Here is a 24,637-nt window from a genome sequence, read left to right as displayed (position 1 = left end):
AGTGGAGGGAGGGGAGGAACAGCCCCCTTGGCACATGTGCCATAGTTTGTCAACACAGGCCTAGTCATTTATCCATTTTTATCTTCACAAGCTTTTATTTTTCTGATTTCTGAGGAAATATTAATGAAATAAAATTTAACATTTCCTCGGAAAATGGGAAAAAATAAATAAATGAGAGATGGCTAACTCTGGGATGATGTTTTACAAAATAGGTGGCACCACTCAATATTTGGTTTATTTGTCAAGTGGCACTAACTGAAAGTGAGTGTGCAGGGGAAAAAAAAACATGATGGCTGAAATTACACAGGATATGGACATAGATAGACCTGTAGATCCTGGTAGTGCCATTTATTTATCATGGGTTCTTGAGCAAGGTATCTAATGACTCTGAGCCTCAGCTTCCTTGCCTGAAAAAAGACAAGCCATAAAATGCTTCAATACTTTTCTTACACATGTGTGTGTATTTGAGGGTATTTTATTTAAAAATGTAATTTTCAAAATTTAATTAATTAGTTAAATTAGTTAATTAATTAAATTAAACTCTTTTTCCATGGTTACATGATTCATGTTTTTTTCCCTTTCCACTCCTGGATCTGACAAGCAATTCCAATGGGCTATACATGTATTATTGTTCAAAACCTATTTCCATATTATTAATATTTGTAATAGTGTGATCATTTAAAGTCAACATCCCCAATCATATACCCATCAAACCATGTGATAGATCATATGTTTTTCTTCTGGGTTTCTACTTCCACAGTTCTTTCTCTGTATGTGGATAATGTTCTTTCTCCTATGTCCCTCAGAATTGTCCTGGACCATTGCATTATTGCTAGCAGAGAAGTCCATTATGTTTGATTGTGCCATGGCATATCAGTCTCTGTGTACAATATTCTCCTAGTTCTGCTCTTTTTTCTCTGCATCAATTCCTGGAGGTCTTTCCAGTTCATATTGAATTGCTCCAATTCATTATTCCTTTTAGCATGATAGTATTCTCCATCACCATCACATACCACAATTTATTCAGCCATCCCTTGAGGGTATTTTGTGATAGACAACACACTAAGAAAATAAATGAGTTATGAGGTAGCATTATAAAAACATGCATGCAAACAGTATGCTACTAGGTGAGAGATATTAGATGAAATAAGTCAAGACTGGTCTGTGTGGTGATCATTGCGCTAATTTTTCATTTCAAGTCAATTCAACAAACATTTATTCTGTATCTTCTATGAGCTAGAGTATAGTAGTCAAAGACAAAAACAATAAAAGAATCTGTGCCCTCAAAACATTTTACATCCTAGTGAGGTGCAACACATACATAGATAATTGAATATGAAATAATCTGTGGAGACAGTAATCAGCAATAACTTGGGGTTTCAGAAAAAGGTTTCCACCAAAGAAAGCATAAGATAAGGATTCTAAGAGGCTAGATGGAGGTTGTACAGATCAGTTTTAGGATAATTTTTAATGTTTTGAGCTTATGTTTCTGTTTTTCTCTTTCAGGTCAGTGATGAGGTCAAACAGGGAACCAGATCTTGTACATCTGGAGGCCAGGACTGTGGATGGTCGTAAGTACCCTAATATCTATCATTATATTACTTGAATGAGTAAGGGAAATTATGGTGTTAAAATTTTCACTCACTTGAGCATGAATTATTTCCCTCATTCTACCAAATCCTGATTTGTCTTTTAATAATAGTGAGACTTCTTTTTAGGCACCTCTACCCCCATACACTTTGTAAAGAACTTTCTTGAATAATAGTTAGTAACTTTGACTCACAGAAGTTTTCACTTTGACTACCCAAATTTTTCATTCCACAAATTAAGTTTTTCTACTAGTTTTCTTAATTCCACATGCAGTATGTCCATTCAATTTCTAGTTTTCCTTTTTTGTGATTCACAAGATTCTTTTTCTTCTCTTTATCCTCCTTGCTTTTCACCTTACATCTGATGTATTATTTCTGATTCTCTCATTCTGAGGAGAGAGAAAAAGAAATAAGGAAAGAGAGGAGGAAGAAAGAGTAGAGAGCTGGGTAAAGAAGGAAGGAAAGTGTCTGCTAGTTCTTTCAATGTTGTGATTGTTAATCTATTTTTTTTTTTTTTGGTTTTTTTAAACCCTTAACTTCTGTGTATTAGCTCATAGGTGGAAGAGTGGTAAGGGTGGGCAGTGGGGGTCAAGTGACTTGCCCAGGGTCACACAGCTGGGAAGTGTCTGAGGCCGGATTTGAACCTGGGACCTCCTGTCTCTAGGCCTGGCTCTCAATCCACTGAGCTACCCAGCTGCCCTATTAATCTATTTTTAAAAAAGTAAACCAGCATGTCCTTGCCCTCTATCAGTTTACATGACACCTTGGGCAAGTCATACAGCTACATTTGTAATATGAGGGTATTTGACAAATGATTATTCAAGTGTCTTTCCTCTCAAAATCTGTGATCTTGTGGGGAGAGGTAGGTAAGCTATTCCTTTATGATTTCTGCTTTCTATGCTTTCCAATTCTGTACCCATCCCCATTTTATTTTTATAGATGGGTTAGTACTTTAATATACTTAAATTGAGATAACCTGGATTCTTTGTGGAATGGTCAAATGGGCAGATCTCCGTATCCTGGTGAGGAATAGAAAACTAAGAAGGATCTTTATAGATATGTCTTTGGAATCAGGGAAAGGAATGATCTTTGAAATAGTGCCCTCTCCTGTCCTGCCTTTTATTTTCTTTCTGCAGTTGAAGCCAGAGTCCAAAACCTGTATTGTTCCCATTCTATATCTTATATGGATTTTAATTCCCCTGAAGTGGCTAAACTTTGTGTGATTTTCATATTTCACCACATGGTAGATATTTTAGTACAACATCAGCCTTGTTTTGGGTGGTTTATGGAAGCTCCATAACATTTACTGATATAAATATCATCTTCATGCTACAGAAGAGTATTTTAAAGAATGTGTGAGTTAGAGATCAGGTGATTTCGAGCCAAAAAATGAGGACATGAATTCTAGGTTCATAGCCAGTGAAACTGATTTTAATAGTAACTCCTTCTTCATAATTGAGTCCACTTGGGGAAGTCATTTAACCATATAGGCTTCAGTTTCTCCATTAGTAAAATGAAAACATTGAACTAAATGCTCTTATAGCACCTAATGCCCTTTCCTACTTGAAACCTATGGCCTTGTCAAGCCCACCAATATTATTTTATTTTATCGATGTTTTTTTTTATTTTAATTCATATTCAACATTCCTTTCTTTTGTTATAAAGTGGATTTTCCTTATAAATAAGGTTAAGTTATAGAATAAAATCTGACTGATATATAAACATCATCTGACTACATATGCACTATTCCAGATTCATCATCATCCTTTCAAATGAAAAGAAATAAATGCATTCCCCAAGGTTTTTTTCCTCTATGGCTAAGATTGGTCATTATAATCACATATCTGAGTATCCTCCTAATTAACATGAATTTCACTGTGAATATGGTTTGCTTGATTCTAATTACATCACAGTCTATCAGTTGATACAAAACTTCCCATGTTTCTCTGAATTTCTCATATTCATCCTTTCTTAGAGTGCAAATAATATTCTGTTAATTTGCCAACTTTTTAAGTTATCATCCATTTGATTGACATCTACTTTGCTTCTGATTTTGTTTTCCTTCCATGCTTCACACCTTTATGTGTAAAAGATACACAAAAAACCCTAAATATGCTACTCACTCAAAATAAACTCTCCATCTCAAAAGTCTGTAGTTACTCACAATCCCCTGAAGAAAGGAAGAACACTTGTGAACAGTTTAGAAAAGGTTCATAGTGATGATAGTTCAATTTCAGAGAGATAGTTGTGGTTATTTGACAAAGAGAAGTCTTAGATTTGGAGAATGATTTGGATATGCCTTAGATTCATGACCAACATTATCCTGTTCCTTAGAAAGACATCATCCTAGAATCTTGAGCTGCATACAGACAGTCTCTGTTTAAGTCTGGCTATCATTTCTGTAGATAAAATGAAGTAGATAGATCTCATCCAGTCATTTGAATCTCTTTTTACAAGAACAGCAGAAATGGCCCCAAATAATATCTTTACAATGATTGAAATATGTTACAGCTTCAAAAGTCTATTGGGTGACTACCTTCCAACATACTAGCCAGTGCTGATAATTTTCTTTTTTGTCACTTTTGTCAACTTTGTTATTGAGAGGTAAGCCATAATTCTCTATGCAGAGCCAATATGGTGGCTTAGTAGCAGCAAAAGCTGAAATTGTTCTGATAATCTTTCTAAACAAATCTTTAAAAAGTGCCTCTAAATGATAGGAGACAATTGCAAGATGGAGAGAAGGGTCTCTTCTGTTGAAAATCAGTTGATTTTCATAGGAAAATGACAAAATTGAAATGAAATTGCACAAAGAGGAGTGCTGGTTGATCACTCCCCACCTAGTGTGCCAGGTACTGAGCCTGGGCATAGTCCAACTTCTGGATCCTGGGTCCCTGCCTACAACAACAATGGAGAACACACACACACACACACACACACACACACACACACACACAACTTTTGATGTCACAAGCTCTGGCACCAACCCACAGTGAGGCCTGGAAGTCCAAGGCACTTGGCCTTTTCAAACCTGCACTGTAGTGAAGCACTAACCTCAAGGAGAAAAAATAGCTCAGAATACTAAGTCCTTCAAGCCATCAGCAGAGGAGATAGAATCAGAAGCTTTCAGAAGTAACACCTAACCATAGAAAATTTCTATGGAGATAAAGAACAAGGCATAGAATCAATAGGGAATGGTGAGATCCAAGCAACCACATGCAAAATTTCAAAGAAAATTGCAAATTTGTCTTAGGTGATGGAAGAACTCAAAAAGGAATTCAAAAATCAAATGAAAGAAGTGGAAGTAAAATGGGAAATAGAAATGAAAAATAACACAAAAAGAAATTAACAGCTTAAAAACAAATTTGGTCAAATGGAAAAAGAGGCATGAATATCTAATGAGGAAAAGAGTTCCATGAAAAGTAGAAGGGACCAAATGGAAAAGGAGGATCAAAATGTCATGGAAGAAATTCATTCTTTAAAAATTAGAATTGGGCAAATGGAAGATAATGATTTCATGAGACATCAAGAAGCAATAAAACAAAATTAAAAGAACGAAAAAATAGAAGAAAATATGAAATATCTTATTGAAAAAATCTACCTGGAAAATAGATCCAGTAAGAAAACTTCAGAATTATTGGACATTCTGAAACTCATGATAAAAAAAAAATTAAGCCTAGACATCATACTACAATAAATTATCAAAGAAAATTTCTCTGATATTCTTGAATAAGAAGGTAAAATAAAAAAAATTGAATGAATCCACAGATCACCTCCTCCAATAAATTCCCAAATTTCAACTCCCAGGAATTAACATAGGCAAATTCAAAAGCTCCTAGGTCAAGGAGAAAATGCTGCAAATAGCCAAAAAGAAACAATTCAAATATCATGGAGCCCCAGTCAGGATTTCACAGAATCTAGCAGCTTCTATATGGAAAGATTGGTAGGCTTGCAGTATAATATTCCTGGAGGGAAGGAAACTGGATTTACAAACAAGAATAACTTACTTATCAGACATTATTTTCTCTTAGGGAAAACATAGTCATTTAATAAAACAGAAGATTTCCAAGCATTTCTGAAGAAAGAACTAGCCTTAAACAGAAAATATTATGTCCAAAATTCTAAAGAAGAATAAAAAGGTAAATAAAAAGGGAAAATATTTAAGGGCTTCAATGAAGTCAAATTGTTATATTCCTATATGGAAAGATGATGTTTCTAACTCTTAAAAAATTGGTATCATTATCATAGTAGTTAGAAGAAGCCTATATAGACAGATGATGTGGAAATAAGCTGTTTATTTTTTATTTTTTATTTGTATAATATATATAATGTATTATATATTACATATATAATATATAAATATAATATAGAAATATTATATTTATTCACAAAAAAATCAAGGGTTGTAAAAGAGGATTACACTATGAGAAATGGGAAGATAGAAGTTAAATCGGGCAAATCATATCACATAAATGGGCACAGGGGGAAAAATTGCTATTATGGTGGAGGTGAAGATGAAGGTGGAGATGGCAAATACTTAAAACTTAATCTCTTTGGAATTGGCTCAGAGAGGGAAGAACAGCCAGATTCATTGGAGTATAAAATCCTATCTTACCCTATATAGAATTAGAAGGAGAATAAAAAAGGGGATAGTGGGAAGAGAGCAATATAAGGAATGGAGAAGTTGGGGGTGATGGTGATTAAAAGACCTTATCAAGAGTAGAAGGGAAATAATAAGATTGCTGGAAAAGTTGGAAAACAGTATGGCAAAAATTATGTTTAGATCAGTATCTTATATCCTTTACCAATATATGGTCAAAATGGGTATATGTTGTAAATGTAAAGAGTGATATTATAAGTAAATAGGAGAACATAGAATAGTTGTCAGATGTGTATGGAGGAGGGAAGAATTTATGACCAAATAAGAGATAGAGAACATTGCAAAATGTAAAATGAATAATTTTGATTATATTAAATTTAAAAGTTTATGTACAAATAAAACTACTACAACTAAGATTAGAAGGGAAGTAACAAACTGGGGGAAATTTTTATAAAAAATTCCCCTCTTAAAGGTCTCATTTCTCAAATATATAAAGAACTAAGTCAAATTTATTAGAATCCACATCATTCTCCAATTGATAAATGGTCAAAGGATATGAATAGTCAGTTTTCAGATGAATAAATCAAAACTATAAATAATCATATAAAATGTTCTTAATCCCTTCTGATTAGAGAAATGCAAATTAAAACAACTTTGAGGTACTACCTCATACCTATAAGGTTGACCAATAAGACAGTAAAGGAAAATGATGAATATTGCAGGGAACATGGGAAAATTGTAACACTAATGCATTGCTGGTTGAGTTGTGAACTAATCCAACCATTCTGGGGGGCGGAGGGGGTAATTTGGAATTATGCCCAAAGGGGCTATAAAAGAATTGCATACCATTTGATTCAGTAATACCACTACTAGATACTAGTAATACCAATACTAGTTAACCAAAGAGTTAACAAAATGGAAAAGAACCTGTTCATACAAAAATATTTAAGCAGTTCTTTTTGTAGTGACAAAGAATAGGAAATTAAAGGGATGTCCCTCAATTGGGGAATTGCTGAACAACGGCATATGATGGTGATAGAATGCTTTTGTGCTATAAACAATGATGAACAGAATGATTTCAGAAAGAGCTGGAAAGACTTTCTACATGAACTGATGCAGAGTGAAATAAACATAACCAGGAAAACATTGTACACAGTACACAACAATATTGTGGAACCAACAAATATGATAGACTTTACTACTAACAGCAATACAATGATCCAGAACAATTCTGAGGGTCATATGAAAAAGAATGCTATCCATTTCCAGAGAAAAAACTGTTAGAGTAAGAATGCAGATGAAAGCATATGATTTATCATATGTTTATTTGAGTATGTATTTTGGGCTTGAGGTTTTATAATATGGAAATGTTTTTCATAATAATACATGTATGACCCAGATCGAATTGCTTGCCATCTCCAGGAGTAAGGAGGGAAGAAAGGAGGGAGACAATTTAGATCATTTAACTTCAGAAAATTTAAGAGGAAATGTGTAATTAAGGCAAACATAATAAAGTAAAATAAAATTAGATATGGACTTGAAAGAAAATAATTTATCTTCTTCTGATTATTGTTTTGAAACAACTTTCATTTACCTCCTTCTCTCTCCTTTTGACCTATGGTAGGCGACATCGGATAATGGTTAGATAAAAGATCTTAAAGTCAACAAGACCTGGGCTTTTATATGTATGTCAGGTATCCATTATGAACTTTTCATTCTTTATAGTATAAAATATTGCTCTAAATTCAGTGTTTATCAGTCTCCTTCCCAATTTCCTGAATAAATCTTGTTTAGTCGTTTCTTAAGGAGCTTGTATTCTTGGTTTGAAAAAGCACTGAATTGTTGGATTCAGTTGTTTATGATTCTTGTTCATCTACTTTTCTATTCGTATTTCAGTATTGAATAAATTGATGATTATTGATTTGTAATATAGTTCAAAGTCTAGAAATGGTATTTATTGTAACTTTCTTCATCGTTTCTATGAACTTCTACCCCCCCCATCAAACTGATCTTATTATTATTTTGTCTAATTCTCTAAATTGCACCCTACTTACTTTGATCAATGTCAAAATTGCCCTAAAAGTCAAGTTAGGTTGCACTGAAATTTTTCTTATATTGGTAGAATTCAACCATGATTAATAATTTGTCTCCATTCATTTCTGTATAGTTGGTTTTTTATATTTGTAGTCATAAGATATGAATATATTTTATTAGACCAATAGATATTTTATATATTTGGAAGTTATTTTGAATTTCATTTTTCTTTTGGCCATTTCTGTTTTTATTATTGAAGTTTTTGTATCATTTCATATCCTGCTATTTTATCAAAACTATTAATCGTACCATTTTTATCTATTGTTTATTCTCAGTAGTTTTCTAAGTAATTTATCATTTCATTTGTAAATATGGATCACTTTTCTTTCTTCCTTTTGAGGGAATAATTAGAATAGTCTCAACCAAACTAATTCCATCTCATGTCTGAGTTCTGATTCTAGTTTAAATCTTATATTATGCAACTTTTGTTGTAGTCCAGTTTTTGTCTTGTGACAAACTTTGTTCTATTTGGAAATTGTGAGAAAATTTTATTGCACTCTTTATACCTAGCCCTGTGTGGCTAGGAAGCAGGACCACCTCTTGCTTAGAGACCCTTAATTAAAGATCTAGGTTTTCCTGACTCAAAACTAATTAGTTAAAGTTTGTTCCTTCAATTAAATACAGACTTTTGGGAGGGAGTGGAAAACCTCCTTTTCTGATTTCAGGGAGTTATAACTATTTGCTTTCCCCTTCCCAACACAGAAAGACCCTAATATTTCCTCCAATTAGAAATCAGGTTACCTAATCTTGTATCTTGATTTATATCATCTTGTTTGCTTTTGGTGTGTAAAAACCTGTCTTTCCCTGGATTTGAGTACAAGTGCCAAGCTGAGAAGACCTGGATCGAATTTGTTATGCAATTGTCATGTGTTACTTAATCATTCAATATGTTCAGAAACTCAAATCTTTGTTTCCTTCATTATTTCAGATTTCACCTGTCAAATTTGTCAGTGTTCATGCCACTGATTTTTTTCCCTCTCTTATTCTTGTTACTAGTATTACTAGAAGTGTCAAATAATGGGAAGAGAGAGCATAATCCATTTATCCTTATAATTTGAGAAATGTTTTTGAATGTTGATAACATTCAATTTTAGATATAAAATTTTATCATATTGAAATTACTCTTTACAAGTATATATGTTTCAAATTTATAGGGTGATGAACGATAAATTTTCAAAGAAAATCTCAAAAAATTTTCTGCATCTAATAATTTGGTTTTGATTGTTTTTTTTAAACTCTTACTATCTTTCTTGGAATTAATACCATGTATTGGTTCCAAGGCAGAAGAGTGGTAAGGGCTAGGCAATGAGGGTCAAGTGACTTGCTCAGGGTCACATAGCTGGGAAGTGACTGAGGCCAGATTTGAACCTAGGACCTCCCATCTCTAGGCCTTGCTCTCAATTCACTGAGGCACCCAGCTGCCCCCTGATTGTTTTTTTTTTTTTAAATAGGATTCATTGTGTTCCTATAGTTGTAAAAATTATAACTGGTGTAAGTTCAGTTTCATTATAGTGATTGCTTTTGACTATTTTTGAAGTCCTCATTGTTATACTCTATTAAAAATATTTTGCATCAAAAATGGTTTGTAACATTGGCTCTAGTTCTCTTTCTCTGATATATCATTCCTTGGTTTAGATGTTAGGGCTAAATTTTTCTAATAAAAGCAGTTTTTGAATGTTTTGATTTAGAGAAAAAAAATTATATAGTTACAAATTTCTCTTTAAACATTTGACATATTTTATCTCTGAAAACCATCTGTACCAAAGGCAATTTTTTCCTCCTTTGATAGTTGCTTTATGATGCTTAGATTTTCATTTTATGGGATGAAGCTGATGAAGATTAGAATTTCATGTTTTGTTATTTTGAGTAATTTGTATTTTTATTTTTATAGATAATCATTTATTTCCTTCAAATCGTCTGTCTTACTAGTACACACACACACACACACACACACACACACACACACATACACACACACATATCTGGGTAACCTTTTATTCCTTTTCTGGGTTTTCTTTCCAAATTAATCTTGTTCATATTTTGATTTTGATACTCTTATTTTACTTCGTTATTTATCAGATTAGTTAAAAGCATACAGAATGTTTTAATTAATCATTTTTATCTGTTCTATAATATTTTTACTTCTATTATTTCAATTCCTCTAACTTTTAAGTTTTCTTTTTCTGTGTATTTTTAATATGTTTATTCTATGGCTTTAAAATTGTATTCTCAGGTCATTAATTCACTCTTTTTCTATTTTGTTAATGCATGTTTTAAGAAATATGTTTTTTCCTCTGAGTGATTATCTGGCTACAACTCCAACATTTTGGTATATTTGCTCATTATCCTTCTATTGCATATAGTTCTTTTAAAAATAGATTTTTATCTAAATAATTTGCTTTTAATAAGACATTTACTCCCATTATGCCTCCTTTTCTCCCTTCCGAAAGAGCCATCCCATGTATAATAAATAATATTTCTCAAGATACAAAGAAGAGAAAAAATAGCAAGACTGGAATAAAAAATCTGAAAATATGTGTAATGCATCATATCCCTGGATTACTCCCCTCTACCAAGATTTGGGGTGTGTTCCCTTTTTAGAGACATTCCTGTCCTATGTAATTTTTCTGCACCATCTTTTGATTATTTTGTGATAATTCTTCCTATTCACATTGTTTTGGATCCTATATTGTTTTCTTCACTCTGTTTACTTCACTTTTCATCTTACAACAAAACACTTTCTGCGTGTCATTTCTTAGATTACAGTAACATTCCTTTCTATCAATGGATCATATTTTATTTAGCCATTCCCTACTCAGTGGGTTTTTACTTTGTTTCCAATTCTTTACTATCATGCTGCTATAAATATTTTGGTGTATGTTGGGACCTTTTCTTAAATCAATGACCTCCTTTCGGGCATAATCCTCACAGTACAATGTCAGGAAAAAAGTTATGAATAATTTAGTCACTTCAATTTAATAATTTCAAATTTTTTTAAAACTGTGCTTAGCTCCATCAACAATGTTCTAGTATACTTATCTTTCCACATTTCCCAAAGTCCTTAATTGTTCCAATGATTTATTCTTTGTTCTAGTCACTTTTCAGAATGTCATTATTAAGTCTCCTTTTATGTATGTACTATTGCTTGTTTTCTATTTGTTAATTATTTTTATTGTGTTTTGGTCTGTAGAAGATGTGTTTAATATTTCAAGTTATCAAGCATTCATTAGACATCTCTTTTGTGCTAGGCACTGTGCTAAATTCTGGGAAAATAAAAAAAGGCATTTTTACATTTATTACTTCATTGGAACATAACTTATGGTCTATTTTTGTAAAGGTACCATGTTATTTTGAGGAATAAGTATTTTTAAAAAATTCCCTAAAATGCATTTTTTATTTTTTTCTACCTCTATAAAGTAGCCCCTTGGCAGTTCTATTAAGTAGTTCAGAAAAATCACACAAATCTTTCCAACCTAATTTTCCATGTGTGAATTTATATATATTTTCCCTTTTGTTTATCTTTTTGTAATATTATCCAGCTCTAAGAAATATATATTAAATTTTACATAATTGTTATTTTAGATATATTTTTGCCAGGCATCTTTTTTATGAGTTGAAATACTATAACATTTAGTGTATATTTATTCAATAGATATTTCATTGTCTCTGTTACCTTTTAGTTTATTGTAGTTTCTCTTTATCTCTAATGACACCAGCATTTTGTTTTTTTGTTTGTCTGATAATGTTATAACTTCTGCTTTTTTTGCTATAACTTGATGCATAATACATTTTGTACCAGCCTTTCATTTTTAAATCCATGTGTCTCTTTTAAAAGCTATATTTCTTACATATAGAAAATTATTGGTTTCTATTTTTATCTATTTTGTAATTGTTTTCATTGAATTTTAATCCTTTCACATCTAAAGTTACTATTGTGAGGTGTATATTTTCCTCCAGTTACTTCTTGTATGTGTGTGTGTGTGTGTGTATTTCTTTACCCTTTTAGTCATGTAAGTCAATACTATGTCTCAGAAATGAGTTTGTCTTATATTAATTTGTTAATCTATGTCTACTCTCCCTTTTTCCTTTTCTCCCTACTGCTGTTTATCCCTATCCTAAATTCCTTAAATTGATTTAGGTCCTCCTCCCTTCCTCTTCCTCCCTCCTTTACTCCTTCCTTCTTTCTATGTGTTCACTATCTTCTGACTCTTCCTTTTCTCCAACCTGGAAAATGCATAGGTCACAATTCCTGCCTCACCTGAAGTAAACATCTTATGTGACATGTTTACTATTGCATTTTCATTTACTTTATCTTCTACTTCATTCATATATCTCTTTCTACTCAGTTGTGATTTTTTTCTCCTATATGACTCATATCCTTTATACTGTTTCATGTACCTATCTTATGCATGAGCTCTCTCTCTCTTTCTCTCTCTCTCTCTCTCTCTCTCTCTCTCTCTCTCTCTCTCTCTCTCTCTCTCTCTCCTTCCTTCCTTATGAGATATAAATTTCTTAGCGTTCCTCTTTACTTCTCCATTAGCTCTATACTAATACAATTAGAGATTATAACTATTTATTTCATTTTCCTTTGTATTTTAAATGAGGACTTCTGCAAGACCTCAATCCTAGAAATAATCATTAATGAAAGAAATAATGTTATGTAGTGAGATTCATTTTATGAATTGAGTAATGATACCAGGTGCTACCTCTTGCCCTAAGCATGGTACCTCCCTGTTCCTACAGCTAATATAGTCTACCTTTGTAACTGTGGTTTCCCTTCCAAACTATCTGCTACCTAACACAGGGTCTGATTTTACCTTTTCTTCAGATGTGATATAATGCTGGAAGCTTAGCTTTTGCTCAGAGAAGTTATCTAATATAGTATCCTTTCTCTTTAATTTTCAGGCCCCTGTCTCTCATCAAAGAATATACCTTTTCTCGCAATGAAAATATTATTTAATTACCCCCCTTTAATTTTTCTTTTTGAGATGAGACCTATCTCTAGCCTCAACCTTCAACCCTCTACCATATTACTCTGATTCCATTTTTCTTTGGTTTCCTGATTACCCATATTGTTTAAATTATTATCCCTTCACTGCTCACCAGCACACTGTCTCTTGTTACCTTCTTTCTCTGACTAAATTACTTTCCACTGTATTATTCACCACCATAAAACATAAATTGTTAGGAAATATGGAATTTAGTCTACTGATATTAATTTCATTCTTCTTCCTAGTTTTTTCCCTGACTCTTCAAGATTTCTTAAAATATTTGGACTCTTATATTTTTGTTCCTTTGATGATCTATCTTTTCTTCTTTACTCTTCAAACTACTTAATATTTTTTCTAAATATTACCATAGGAACATGCAAAATGTTTCACTTTATAGCCTTTTCTTTAATAATTGTACTTAAATTTCCTTGAAGCCTTTTGTTGGATTTTTTTGCAAGTTGTTTTTTGATCACTTCTTTTTTATTGTTTTACATGAGTGCCTGAAATGCCTGTCTTTTATGGAATCTCCATAATTGTACATTGATTATCAGGGTTAGACTTCCTTTATATGCTATTTGGGATTGAATATTGAACTACGTTGCTTATTAGAGCATATTCTCTCCTTTGTGAGGGTAGTAGTCTATCCTGGATCATTCAAATTGAGATTCCCAAATAGATGATTCCATTCCTTTTGGCTGCTTGCAAAATTTGCTCTTTGCCATTGAATTTCTGAAACTTTAACACCTTATACTTTTAATTTTCAATCTTTTTTTTCCTAGTAATCAACTATGGATTTAATCAAGTATTTAGTTGTCTTTATTTTAAAATTCTAGATAACGTTCTTATTTTTCCTCTATTCATATGTATACATATACATATATATATATATATATGTATATATATATATATCCCTTTGAAGTGACATTCAGTAATTGTTCCCTGTGTTTATCCAAAGGCAAACTGATAAAGGAGAATAGTTAAAATGTCCAGTGCTAGGGGGGAAAAGGCAGTAAGATCTTATTTAAAATATGCAATACAAAGGTATATGCAAAAATTTGAATGTACAGAGCCTTTTATCATGGATATGCCTATGGAAACAACCATAAGGTTATCCATATGCTTCCTGTTTTCTATTTTTGTGTTCCTTTGACTTATTTTAAATTTAGGGGATCAGGAGTGAATTTCCATCTTCCCTAGTTCTCCACTACCTGCTGAAGAAAGTACTTCTGGAGTTTCTAGAATGTCAAGACTTTCTATTCTGAGTCTTCTGACTTATAATACATAAATTGAAGTGGTCCAAGGACATAGGTCCCTCCCTCCTAATGATCTGCATGCAGTGCCTTCTCACCCCAGTCATATTCTTTTCTCCTCTGGCATAAATATTGTTAATGTATGACTATCTCTACTTGCTCAGATTGTACCAGGGATGAAAGATAGTACTTCCAATTGCATTTATTTTCTGCAAAGGTAGCATCTTCAGAAACTAACCATGGATAGAAATCCAATAACGGGATTTAATTTAAAAAGGTAACCCTGTCAAAATAAACCCAGAACCCTCAAAATTATCCATCAATTGAAGTATGGAATCTAGTAGGTATTTAATAAACAATTGTTGAATTGAATTGAATCTGAGCACAATACATGACCAATATTTTGTAAAAAAAGAATAAAGATAATTTCATCCTTTCCAAATATCTATTACTCCCCTCTAGGAAGCAGTTCACTTACTGCCTCCAGATGAAGGAAAAAGAGAGACAGCAAAAAGTCAGAAGGGAGGGAGAGAGTAGATATGTCAGAGTAGGAAGGTGTTAGTAGATATAGTTGGCAGAATTTGTCAAAGTATTTTTCAAAATCAAACTCTGGGCTGACTAGTTGCTGCTAGAATATCAATATATTTTTATTGCCTCTTCCTGCCCCCCAGTTTCTTGATAAATATTTACTCTTCATTATTTCTCCATCCAAGAAAGTCTCTAAATATTAGGGGCTGGAGCAGGAAACATTGATTTATGTAGCAAATTATTTCAATATGAAATCATACAGTATTGGTTATATGACAAGGTAATACTTTGTCTTTATACGTGGCCATAGTGCGGCAGTTTTTATCATGACTGCTTAATAAAAACCCAACCTTTACAGAGTTGTTGCTGCCAGAAAACAGAAATTAGACTAAGGAAAAAATATCTTACTATAATATCTACTTAATCTCTTACACAATATGTGATCCTTTCTTAGGTTTTGCTCTTCAGAATTCTTTGTCTTGGTTATAAATGCCCCCATTCTTTAATTTAAGAATTATGATTAATTTTAGTTTATATTGTAGCTCCTAAATTTTAGGAGATTTGGAGAATATCCTACCCCTCTCCACTCACCCACACCCTGGGATGATGTGATGGTCTGTGGCCAGACAGAGTTATTGCTGTGCTCAGTGTCCTTTGAAATCAGGGTGTCTTGCAGGTTGCCATTGTGACAGAGATGCTGCTTTTACTTGTACTCTCTGTCTGCCTAGGGAGGCATACTGAAAAGAGCAATCTCAGATATAATCCATCATGGGCAGTATTATTAGAAGATTTTGATCATATTTATTGGAAGTGACATTCGCTTTTGGGCCCTGTGTTTATCCGAAGGAAAACTGACAAATGAGAACTGTAAAAATGCCCTATTCTCTGGGTGATGGGGGGCGGGAAAGGAAGTAATAAATGTGATCTAAAATTTGTAATATGAAGGTATGTGCATATATGTGAGTGTACAATGCCACTAATTATAAATATGCCTAAGTAAAGGTTAACATGTATATGCATATACTCATATACATATATCTAGGATACAAGAATCCTACCTACAAAGCTTGACTGTTATCATTTTTTTCCTTCATTCTTTCTCTCCATTCAGGAGCCCAGTAGATCAGTGTTTGAGCTCTGGTGCCAATTATTGCTACAGAATCATAGGAGACAATTACTCATCTCCATGTAGTTTTACTTGAGTTGAATAATCTTCCCTAACCTTCCCTGCTGCTGATCTTTCACTTGCTAAGATTCATTGGACCAGCCCTTCAAAAGGGAAGTTTATACCCTGTGGTTTTATTGCCGCTTACATTAGAAGTTCTTAGTCAAAAAACTGTACTTGAAAAAGTAAATCCCACAAACCAGTCCTAATGAAAGAAGTTGTTTTCTCACTCTTCCTCACACCCCCAAGTGTACAAGGAGGGAGAAGTCAGAAAACATCACACACTTTTTTCACCTATTCAGGATATTTCCCATCTGTCATGGTAAACATGTGCTCCTTCATTTGTATGGGAACAGAATTGCCAAAGTGCTGAGAAGATATAATAGTAACCTCAGCCCTCATAATTTTGCTATTCACATAGTTTGGGATACTCAAAAAAAGTTTCTTTAACTTATCAGCCTTTAAGGACCCCAAAATCATTTTTATATCCTTCAGTCAGTCAGCCAACAAAGATTTATTAAAAGCTTACTGTGTGTCAGGCACTGTGTTAAATAAGCCCCAAGATTCATGTACAAGCAAATAGAAAGATAGTTCTAGCCCTCAGAGGAACTTACATTTTAATAGGAAAGAGGGTTGGGGAGAAGGACAATACATAAAAAGGTCCTGAAAAAAAGGCAGAAGAGGTTAAAAAGGGAATAAAGTGCCTGAAAGGGTTCATAGTAGTGAAGTCCAGAGAAGGAATCAGAAGCAGATCTGGGAGAGGAATAACTAGACTGGGCCCCTTCCTCAAATGGAGGTTCTGGGAGTAACTCCTCCAAAAATGAAGGGAGTCACAGGGGCAGAGATTGTTCCAGGGTGAGAATTCATGACTATATCAGTGAAAAATGATATTTCTCTTTAGTGATATTCCATTCACATTGAAAACAACATACTCTTTCACCTTAACTCCCCCATCTCAACTCCTACTTCAACACCATTCATCAAAATTGAATGCAATCATTCTGATGTCTATGGGAAATTTCTTTGTAAGAACTGTGATTATATAATTTGATGTTGATTAAAAGATTGGGGAGAAGGAATTAATAGATATAAATATAGTTGTGATTTGAGAGTTTAATAAATAGGAGGCTAAGATGGTTCCTGGAAAGAAATGGAATTCTTTCATTTTATAATTATTTTTCTTTTTTCTCCAGTTATAAATTCCATAGGAAAAGGAATCAAGTCCCAGGAGATTTTCCCACTTGCTGTATCCACCTGTTCCCTAAGATCAGCTCTATGTTGGATACTATCCTACTTCTCAAATAATAATATATTCATCATAGCTAAAATTTTATTAAACTAGTTAAAGACTTGCAAAGTGCTTTGTAGACATCTTATTTCATCCTGGCAACAACCTAGGGAAGTAGTTGCTTTCATTAGCCCCATTTTGTAGATGAGGAAATTGAGGCAGACAGAGGTTAGGCAATTTGCCTACAATCCCACAACTAGTCAGATTCTGAGATTATATTTGAATTCAGATCTTCCTGACTATAGGTCTAGTGCTCTATCTACTATTCTACCCAGCTAACTCTGCAGCATTTGCACTAAGTAGACTGCAAAGTACTTAATATCCAGGGACTAAAATATATGGGTCTTATTACATCCACCCACCCTGCATAAGGCAGCACATACAGTCAATTTCCTTTTCTGACATATTAACCAATCTGATAAATGTGAAGTGGTAGCTCAGAGTTGTTTTAATGTGTATTTCTCTAATCAAAAGTAGTTTAGGGAAAAAAAAAGGAATTTAGAGTATTTTTTCATGTGATTATATATAGCTTTGATTTCTCCATCTGAAAACTGCCTATTCATATCCTTTGACTATGTATCAATTAGATAATTATTTGTATTCTTATAAATTTAACTTCTCTGTAATTCCCTTCTTATTTATAACTTTGTATAGCACAGTTGTGTTCTATCACAATCATATACCACAACTCGTTCAGCTGTTCCCTGATTGAACAGTATGCTCCCATTTTGCAATTCTTTGCAAAAAGAAAGAACATCAGAAAAAGAACTCCTATCAATATTTTTGTAGATTTAGGCCCTTTTCCTTTTTTTATCTCAGACACAGTAGTGATATTACTGGGCCAAAGGCATGTTGACAGATAGTTGACAAGTAAATCAATTAATGACTAGATGGCCTGGGGACTCTTTTGGTCTCCTCATTTTGGTAACTAGTTTATATAGGTTAAATGTCCTTGTGAATGTGCCAGAATCTGTGTCAATGTACTCTCATACATCCCTTTCCAATATTCTGGGGGTAAATAGCTTATTTAAGTAGGTCAGTTTGGAGTTTTGATTGTATACCATTCATTTTTCTTTTAATTTTTGTCTTCTTTGCACAGTTTTAAAGCCATTTAGGCTGAGTTCAAAATGGTACTCCAGAATGTTTGTATAAGTTAGAAACTACACCAACAAGGCATTAATATCCTAATTTTTCTACACCCCCTCCAACATTTGTCATTTTCCTTTTCTGTTATTTTAACCATTTGGATAGGTAGGAGATGGTACCTCAGTGATTCCTTTCTATCACTCAGGGTTTTGCCTTCTGTGTCAAAACAGGAAAACTCTAAAACATTCTATATGATAGTCCTTCAAATACAATGAGAGACTAATTCTGCTTCAGTCAGTCCACCAGTCCCCTTCCCATCTCTTCCACCTCCTCTTTTCCACTCAGGTTCTTTAACCAATTCTTCCATGGTCATAGTTTCCTGGATCTCAAAGGGAAAAGGGGCAATAGGAGAATCCTCAACCTGAAAGGATTTTAAGATTTAGTGCTGGAAGGTATCACAGATCATTTAGTCCAACTTCTAGTGTTAGAATGGAGAAAATTGAGGGCCTCTGAGGTTAATTCATTTCATCAAGGACACATGAGTAGATTAGAACCACAGACTTCTCATTCTTGGTTGAGACTTGTTGGCTGCATTAAATGCTCCCATGCCTTACCACTATCTCTTCTTTTCCTGTCTCCCAAAACAAATATTATAAATATAGGATTTGGAAAGAGGATATGGCATAGTTCAGATTTTTTAACAATACAGTTTAAAGCTTTTGCTGATCTGACTAGGCAGTATGGAGTAGAAAACTACATAAGCAAATTTCCTGTTCAGCAACTCTTTCATTCTCATCTTTCAGGGCCTGCATGTGCTCATTTTCACAATGTGTGTGTGTGGAGAAAAGAAAAACAGTACAGGACAAATCACTAACAAACCACTTATTGCACTTAACTTTTATTAGTATAGATTGTGCCCACATGACTGTCCCTTTGAAAAATTGTTAATTTGACAAGTTTTGCTTTGTTGTCTCCAGCTTTTTTAATTTTTATTCCCTTGCATGTCCTTTTCCTTTTTACTTTCCCCACCAACTTAAGAATTCTTCACCTGCATTTTCTTGCATTATCTTCTCTTTCTCTTCTAATCACGGCCTGTTCTCTAATATCATCCAACAGCCCCTTACTACTATGTTCTTTTAGTGACCCTAGGAATATTTGAATTTTCAGCCTAATTTCCAGTTGGAATTAAAATATTTGTGATTTATTGTCAATTTTCTAGCAGAAATAATAGAGTTGGGAAAGAGACAGATAGGAGGGGGCATTCTGTGGTATCGTTTGATGTTATTCTGGTTTTTATTTGAAGACCCTTGTCACTTTATCTTAGAGTGAGGAGGAAGACATAGGGATATATAGTCTTTAAGGTCCCTTCCAACTCTAGTGATCAGTTAATTTGTATGAAACTTAAAGACTATGTATCCCACTAAGGCCAAATATGATAGCTATGTTATGTTTCAGTTCTCCCTCACCAAGAATTGGTTACCAACTTATGTTGTATATACATGTACAAATACCCAGCAAAAATGGAAAAAAAATCATGTCACTCTTAATATATACTAATAAAAAAGAGTCAGAGAATCAATCCCTCCCTGCTATATATCTCATTAATTGCTATGTTTTGTCAATCTACCTCGGAAACATTTCTAGCATATGCCCCCTTTCTCTGCTCATATGGCCATCACTGTAGCTCAGGATTTCGTCCTCTCCCACTTGGATTATTGCATTGCCTTTTGGTAGAGTGTCTTCTGGCTATGTTATTTATCAGTCATTTTATACGCACACATATTTTATATATATATATATATATATATATATATATATATATATATTAAGCATTTACCTCCATATTTATCAAGGTGTAGAAATATGTGTAGAGGTATATGTCGGGTATATGTCTATGTTCCATGTTGCAGTCTATAAAGGACATGTGTTTATATATTTACACATTGGTATGATTGCAAATATTTGACAATCAGCACACATATGTATTTCCCTACATGTATATACATAAACATGCACAATACACTTTTAGTTTACTTTTCATTCACTCAATTATTTTCTTAAGTCTGAGCAATCAAGAAAACAATAATTCAAGCCCCAATTTGTAGCATTTGAACAATTTCTCAGGCATAAATGTTTAAAATTTTAAAAGTTGATTCTCATGATATGATGTGTGCTGTTTCCAATAAACCAGTGGGTCTATTGTTTGTACATTTGTACATGTTAAATATACATATACATATGCATATTCTGTTTCTCCACCTGTCTTTATTTCTCCTTTTTCCTTTCTATCTCTTCTTCTTTCCATATCCGTCTTACATATATTTTAAAATTGAAAATATTTATTGTAATCACTGTAAATTAGAAAATAAGTTTGATAAGTAGATACTCAGAGGGGCTATATTTTTTAAAAAATATACGTGTTGCATATAATATATTTGATTATTTTAAACATAAAATGTTATATTAATTAACTGAAACATGCACTAATGATGTTTTATATATCTTGATCTCATCCTCTTCATCATTTCTAGCAGATTACCTCCCTGTAACCTACTCTCACTCTCCTTTTCTCCTTTCTCTCTTTCTGTCTCTTTCTCTCCCACTCTCTCTTTCTCTGTTTCTAGCTTCCTCCCTCTACCATTTTTGTTTTTGTCTATCCTTTTCCCTTCTCTCTATTTCTGTCTCTCATTGTCTCTTACTTTGTGTTGCTCTCATGGTTTCTCTGTCCCTGTCTTTCTCTCTCACTCTCTCTTTGCTCCTGCCCTACAATTAGTAAAAACTTCCAATTCTCCCAATTTTTGAAAAAAAAAATCCATATGTTGCCATCCCTGCTCACTGTCATCATATATATCTCTTTTCCCTTTCTCGGCCAAATATGAAATTTGAGGCTTTTACTTCTTGAAAGCAAATACTGATTCCCTTTTTCCTTTGTTTGCTCCCTTATTTGGCATATATTTAACATAGATTTATTGATTAATAAATTCTTATTGATTAATAATAATGCCTAACATTTAAATAGCACTTTGTGTCAGATACTTGTCTGATATACCCACCAAATATAAGACTAAAGAAATTCTGGGCCTTTTTTGTACTCTCATGCATTGGTCTCTATTGATGTTTTTATTTATTTAAAGCAGAGAAGTTTCGTAAGTGATCTCCCTCTTGAGCTTCTCTGTGCCTCTGCTTTCTAAATGAGTATGTCTTGGAAAGCTTTACATACGTTACTTACAATGACGACAACAACAAAAAAGGGAGTTTCCATAAGCATAGAATTTTATATCTGAAAAAGACCTGGAGAATCATTTAGAATCTCCAACTTCGTCATTTTATAGAGGAAGAAACAAGGAAGATTCATGATGGGCTTCATAGAGCTAATTAATAGAAAAGCTGGGACCAAAGTCTTAATCAGAAATTCTTGCACTTGAAGCAGATTCATTTGTGTCTTGAGTTGGAATCCAAGGAGAATGGATAGTTATTACTGTTATTAGATGGAGTCCTGTGCAGTCCCTCCCATTGGTATCCTCCTAAATGTTTAACTATTGGCTTTTGAAAACAAAAGCATATTTATCTCTGATGCACTATTAAGTTTAAATTATATAGTCAATCAACAGGACAATAAATCAACCCCTGGTTTGTGGTGTCTGCCCATTTCTCTTGTGTAAATATTCACACTGAAAATTTAACAATCGACCCTTTGAAGAGCTGTTTAAGTTGGCTCCAGTGTATGTCTGTACCTACCATAATGGTGCATTATAGTTTGTCTGGGAGTATGCCATGAAAATAGAATCCTGTCTCAGCTGGTGGGCAATCAAGAACTCTGTGAATGAGCCTCTGTGATTAAAGTTAACATGATATTGGAATGATATACCAGAAAAAAACTAAAACAACTAACTGCTGCTGAAATCAGTTATCCTTAGTGCCCTTGTATACAACCAAACTCATCCTGTATTCATTATTGCTCAGGTTATGTCAAAATCCAGGTTTCTGACTCCCTTGTTCAGTGTTTTTCTCTACTCCAAATTCATTCCTGTCTCTAGTTTTCTAGGCAATTTGGGTGCCTTTGGTGAAACTTCTGAAAAAGCCCCAAATATTATAAAACATTTTTGCCTAACATTTCTTTTCTAATATTGGTATAACTCCCCCATCCTTCTCCCCACACGTATACAAAGAAGAAGAAAATGAAGATGAGAATATGTTGGAGAAGTCTTTTAAAATTCATAATGGAATATTTGGGTCTCGAGTTAGATCACTGGTTATTGGGGAACAGGAACTGGCTTGGCTTTGTCTTACCCCCTTCCTCAATATGTAGCAAAATTTCTTTAAGGGGAACTGATTATTACATTATTCAAAGCAGCAGCTGTTGTAGAGGGTGAGAATGCTTGAAAAGAGAAGCATAATGTCCTAATTACCTATGGCAAGGAAAACATCTGTGCAGGAAAAGTAATGAAATTAATTCTGAAGCTTAGCAGTTGCATATATTAATTGACGTTAATTAATGCCAAATTACAAGACACTTCCTATGGAATCACAGCATATATCCACAGGAATTGAATATGGAAAGAGTTCATCATACTTAATGCTATTATGGTGAGCCCCAAGGGAAATAAGAGTGATTGGTCTCTCATTATGAAGTACGGTCAATTACTTTGTATTTCCATTACGAGGAGAAGGGAACCAAATTGGGAGCACTTTGCCACAGGGGCTGCTGTTGAGCTATTCCCTTGGAATCCATCATTTCCCCTCTAACTTAGGAACTTCACATTGAGTGAGAACTGGATATGGGGCCCAAGCCTGGGGCCTTTCTAATAAGAGCTGCTCAATGAAATCCCATACCCCACAACAAGGAGCAAATCATTTCAGGGAATTAAATTTTGGGGTCAGGAAAATTATTTAACCATTTAGCTCAAATCCACAAGTATTTTTAAGCACCCGCCAACTACAAAGTACAGTGCTTGTTGTCAAGGAAAGAGAAACAAGAATGAAAATAATCCTTAATCTCAAGGGGCTGAGATTCTCCATTGAAGGGAATCAGGGCACATAGGCAGGAAGAGAAGGGTTACTACATTTATATAGATTGAGAAAATAGTAGAAAATTGGAAGAAGGAAAGGACATTAACAACTAGAAATATGACGAAAAGCTTCATAAATGTAATGGCCAAAGAACTGAGCCTTGAAAAAGGAAGCTAAGGTTTCTGATAAATCTTTTAATTAACAGGCTTTTATTGAAGGTCTACTCTGTTTTCTAATGCATAGATAAGGAGAGCCTACCCTGCAGATAGGAATAGTAGCCATTTTGCATGGAAATCTTTATTAAATGTGTTAAGTCCTTTCTTTACTTCTTATCCAAAGTTTACTATACTGAATTTAGCCTTTTCTTGATTTCTCATGATCACTATGAGTATCCAAATCCTGCCTCAGACACTGGCTGTATGATCCTGGGCAAATCTCTTAAGCCCTCATGTTCCTCAGTTTCTTCATCTGTAAATGAGAGATAATAAATTTTCTAACCTATGTAATGAGAGTGCTGTTCTTTATAGAGATGGCCTCTGGATCTGCTGAGATCTATAATCCCATTTTTCCATTATTAAATACTGGAATGCATAGCTTTTTGAGTTGTTTCATTGTGTTTTTATACTTGTTCTTTCCCTTTTAACCAAGGTCAGCTTGTGAATTGTTACTTCTGAATATTTTTCATTTTGCCTCTTGTAGTTTGCCCTCTTACTCCTTTCCAATTTGCTTCTTCTAATCTGTAGTAGATTTGGTTACCACCAGATAAGCAATTTAGCAAGAACTAATCTAATTTAAGAAGGATTATAGTCTGAATTGACACTTGAAATGTTCATCTGTGATAAAGGTACATCAACTTTGTGATACTTATTTCCACTGTAGAGATGTTTTTTTTTTTTCCCTCCTTTTCTTTGTTCCTATTTCTCAGCTGAGCTCCAGATAGGGGAGAAATTGCTATATATTATATAGATTGTTTGGGTGTCATTGAGGAGGTGGAAGTAGGAGTCTTAAGAGAAAAAAATGATAAATATAATTGGGAAAA

The 24,637-nt window shown here is 33.6% G+C and overlaps 1 protein-coding gene across 4 annotated transcripts in view; it reads left to right on the top strand.

Moving 5' to 3' along the window:
• SORCS1 (sortilin related VPS10 domain containing receptor 1) overlaps nt 1–24,637 on the top strand; it is a 746,046-nt gene that overhangs the window by 559,056 nt on the left and 162,353 nt on the right. For all 4 annotated transcript variants that reach the window (XM_044665551.1, XM_044665550.1, XM_044665553.1 and 1 more), the window contains exon 6: nt 1,507–1,571. In XM_044665551.1, the coding sequence (XP_044521486.1) occupies nt 1,507–1,571 (65 nt within the window). The remainder of the gene's footprint in view (nt 1–1,506; nt 1,572–24,637) is intronic.

Source organism: Gracilinanus agilis, chromosome 2 (assembly GCF_016433145.1).
Source record: "Gracilinanus agilis isolate LMUSP501 chromosome 2, AgileGrace, whole genome shotgun sequence".
Classification (NCBI taxonomy): domain Eukaryota; kingdom Metazoa; phylum Chordata; class Mammalia; order Didelphimorphia; family Didelphidae; genus Gracilinanus; species Gracilinanus agilis.
Note: the sequence above shows the minus strand (reverse complement) of the source record. Positions and strands in the feature narration are given on the sequence as shown.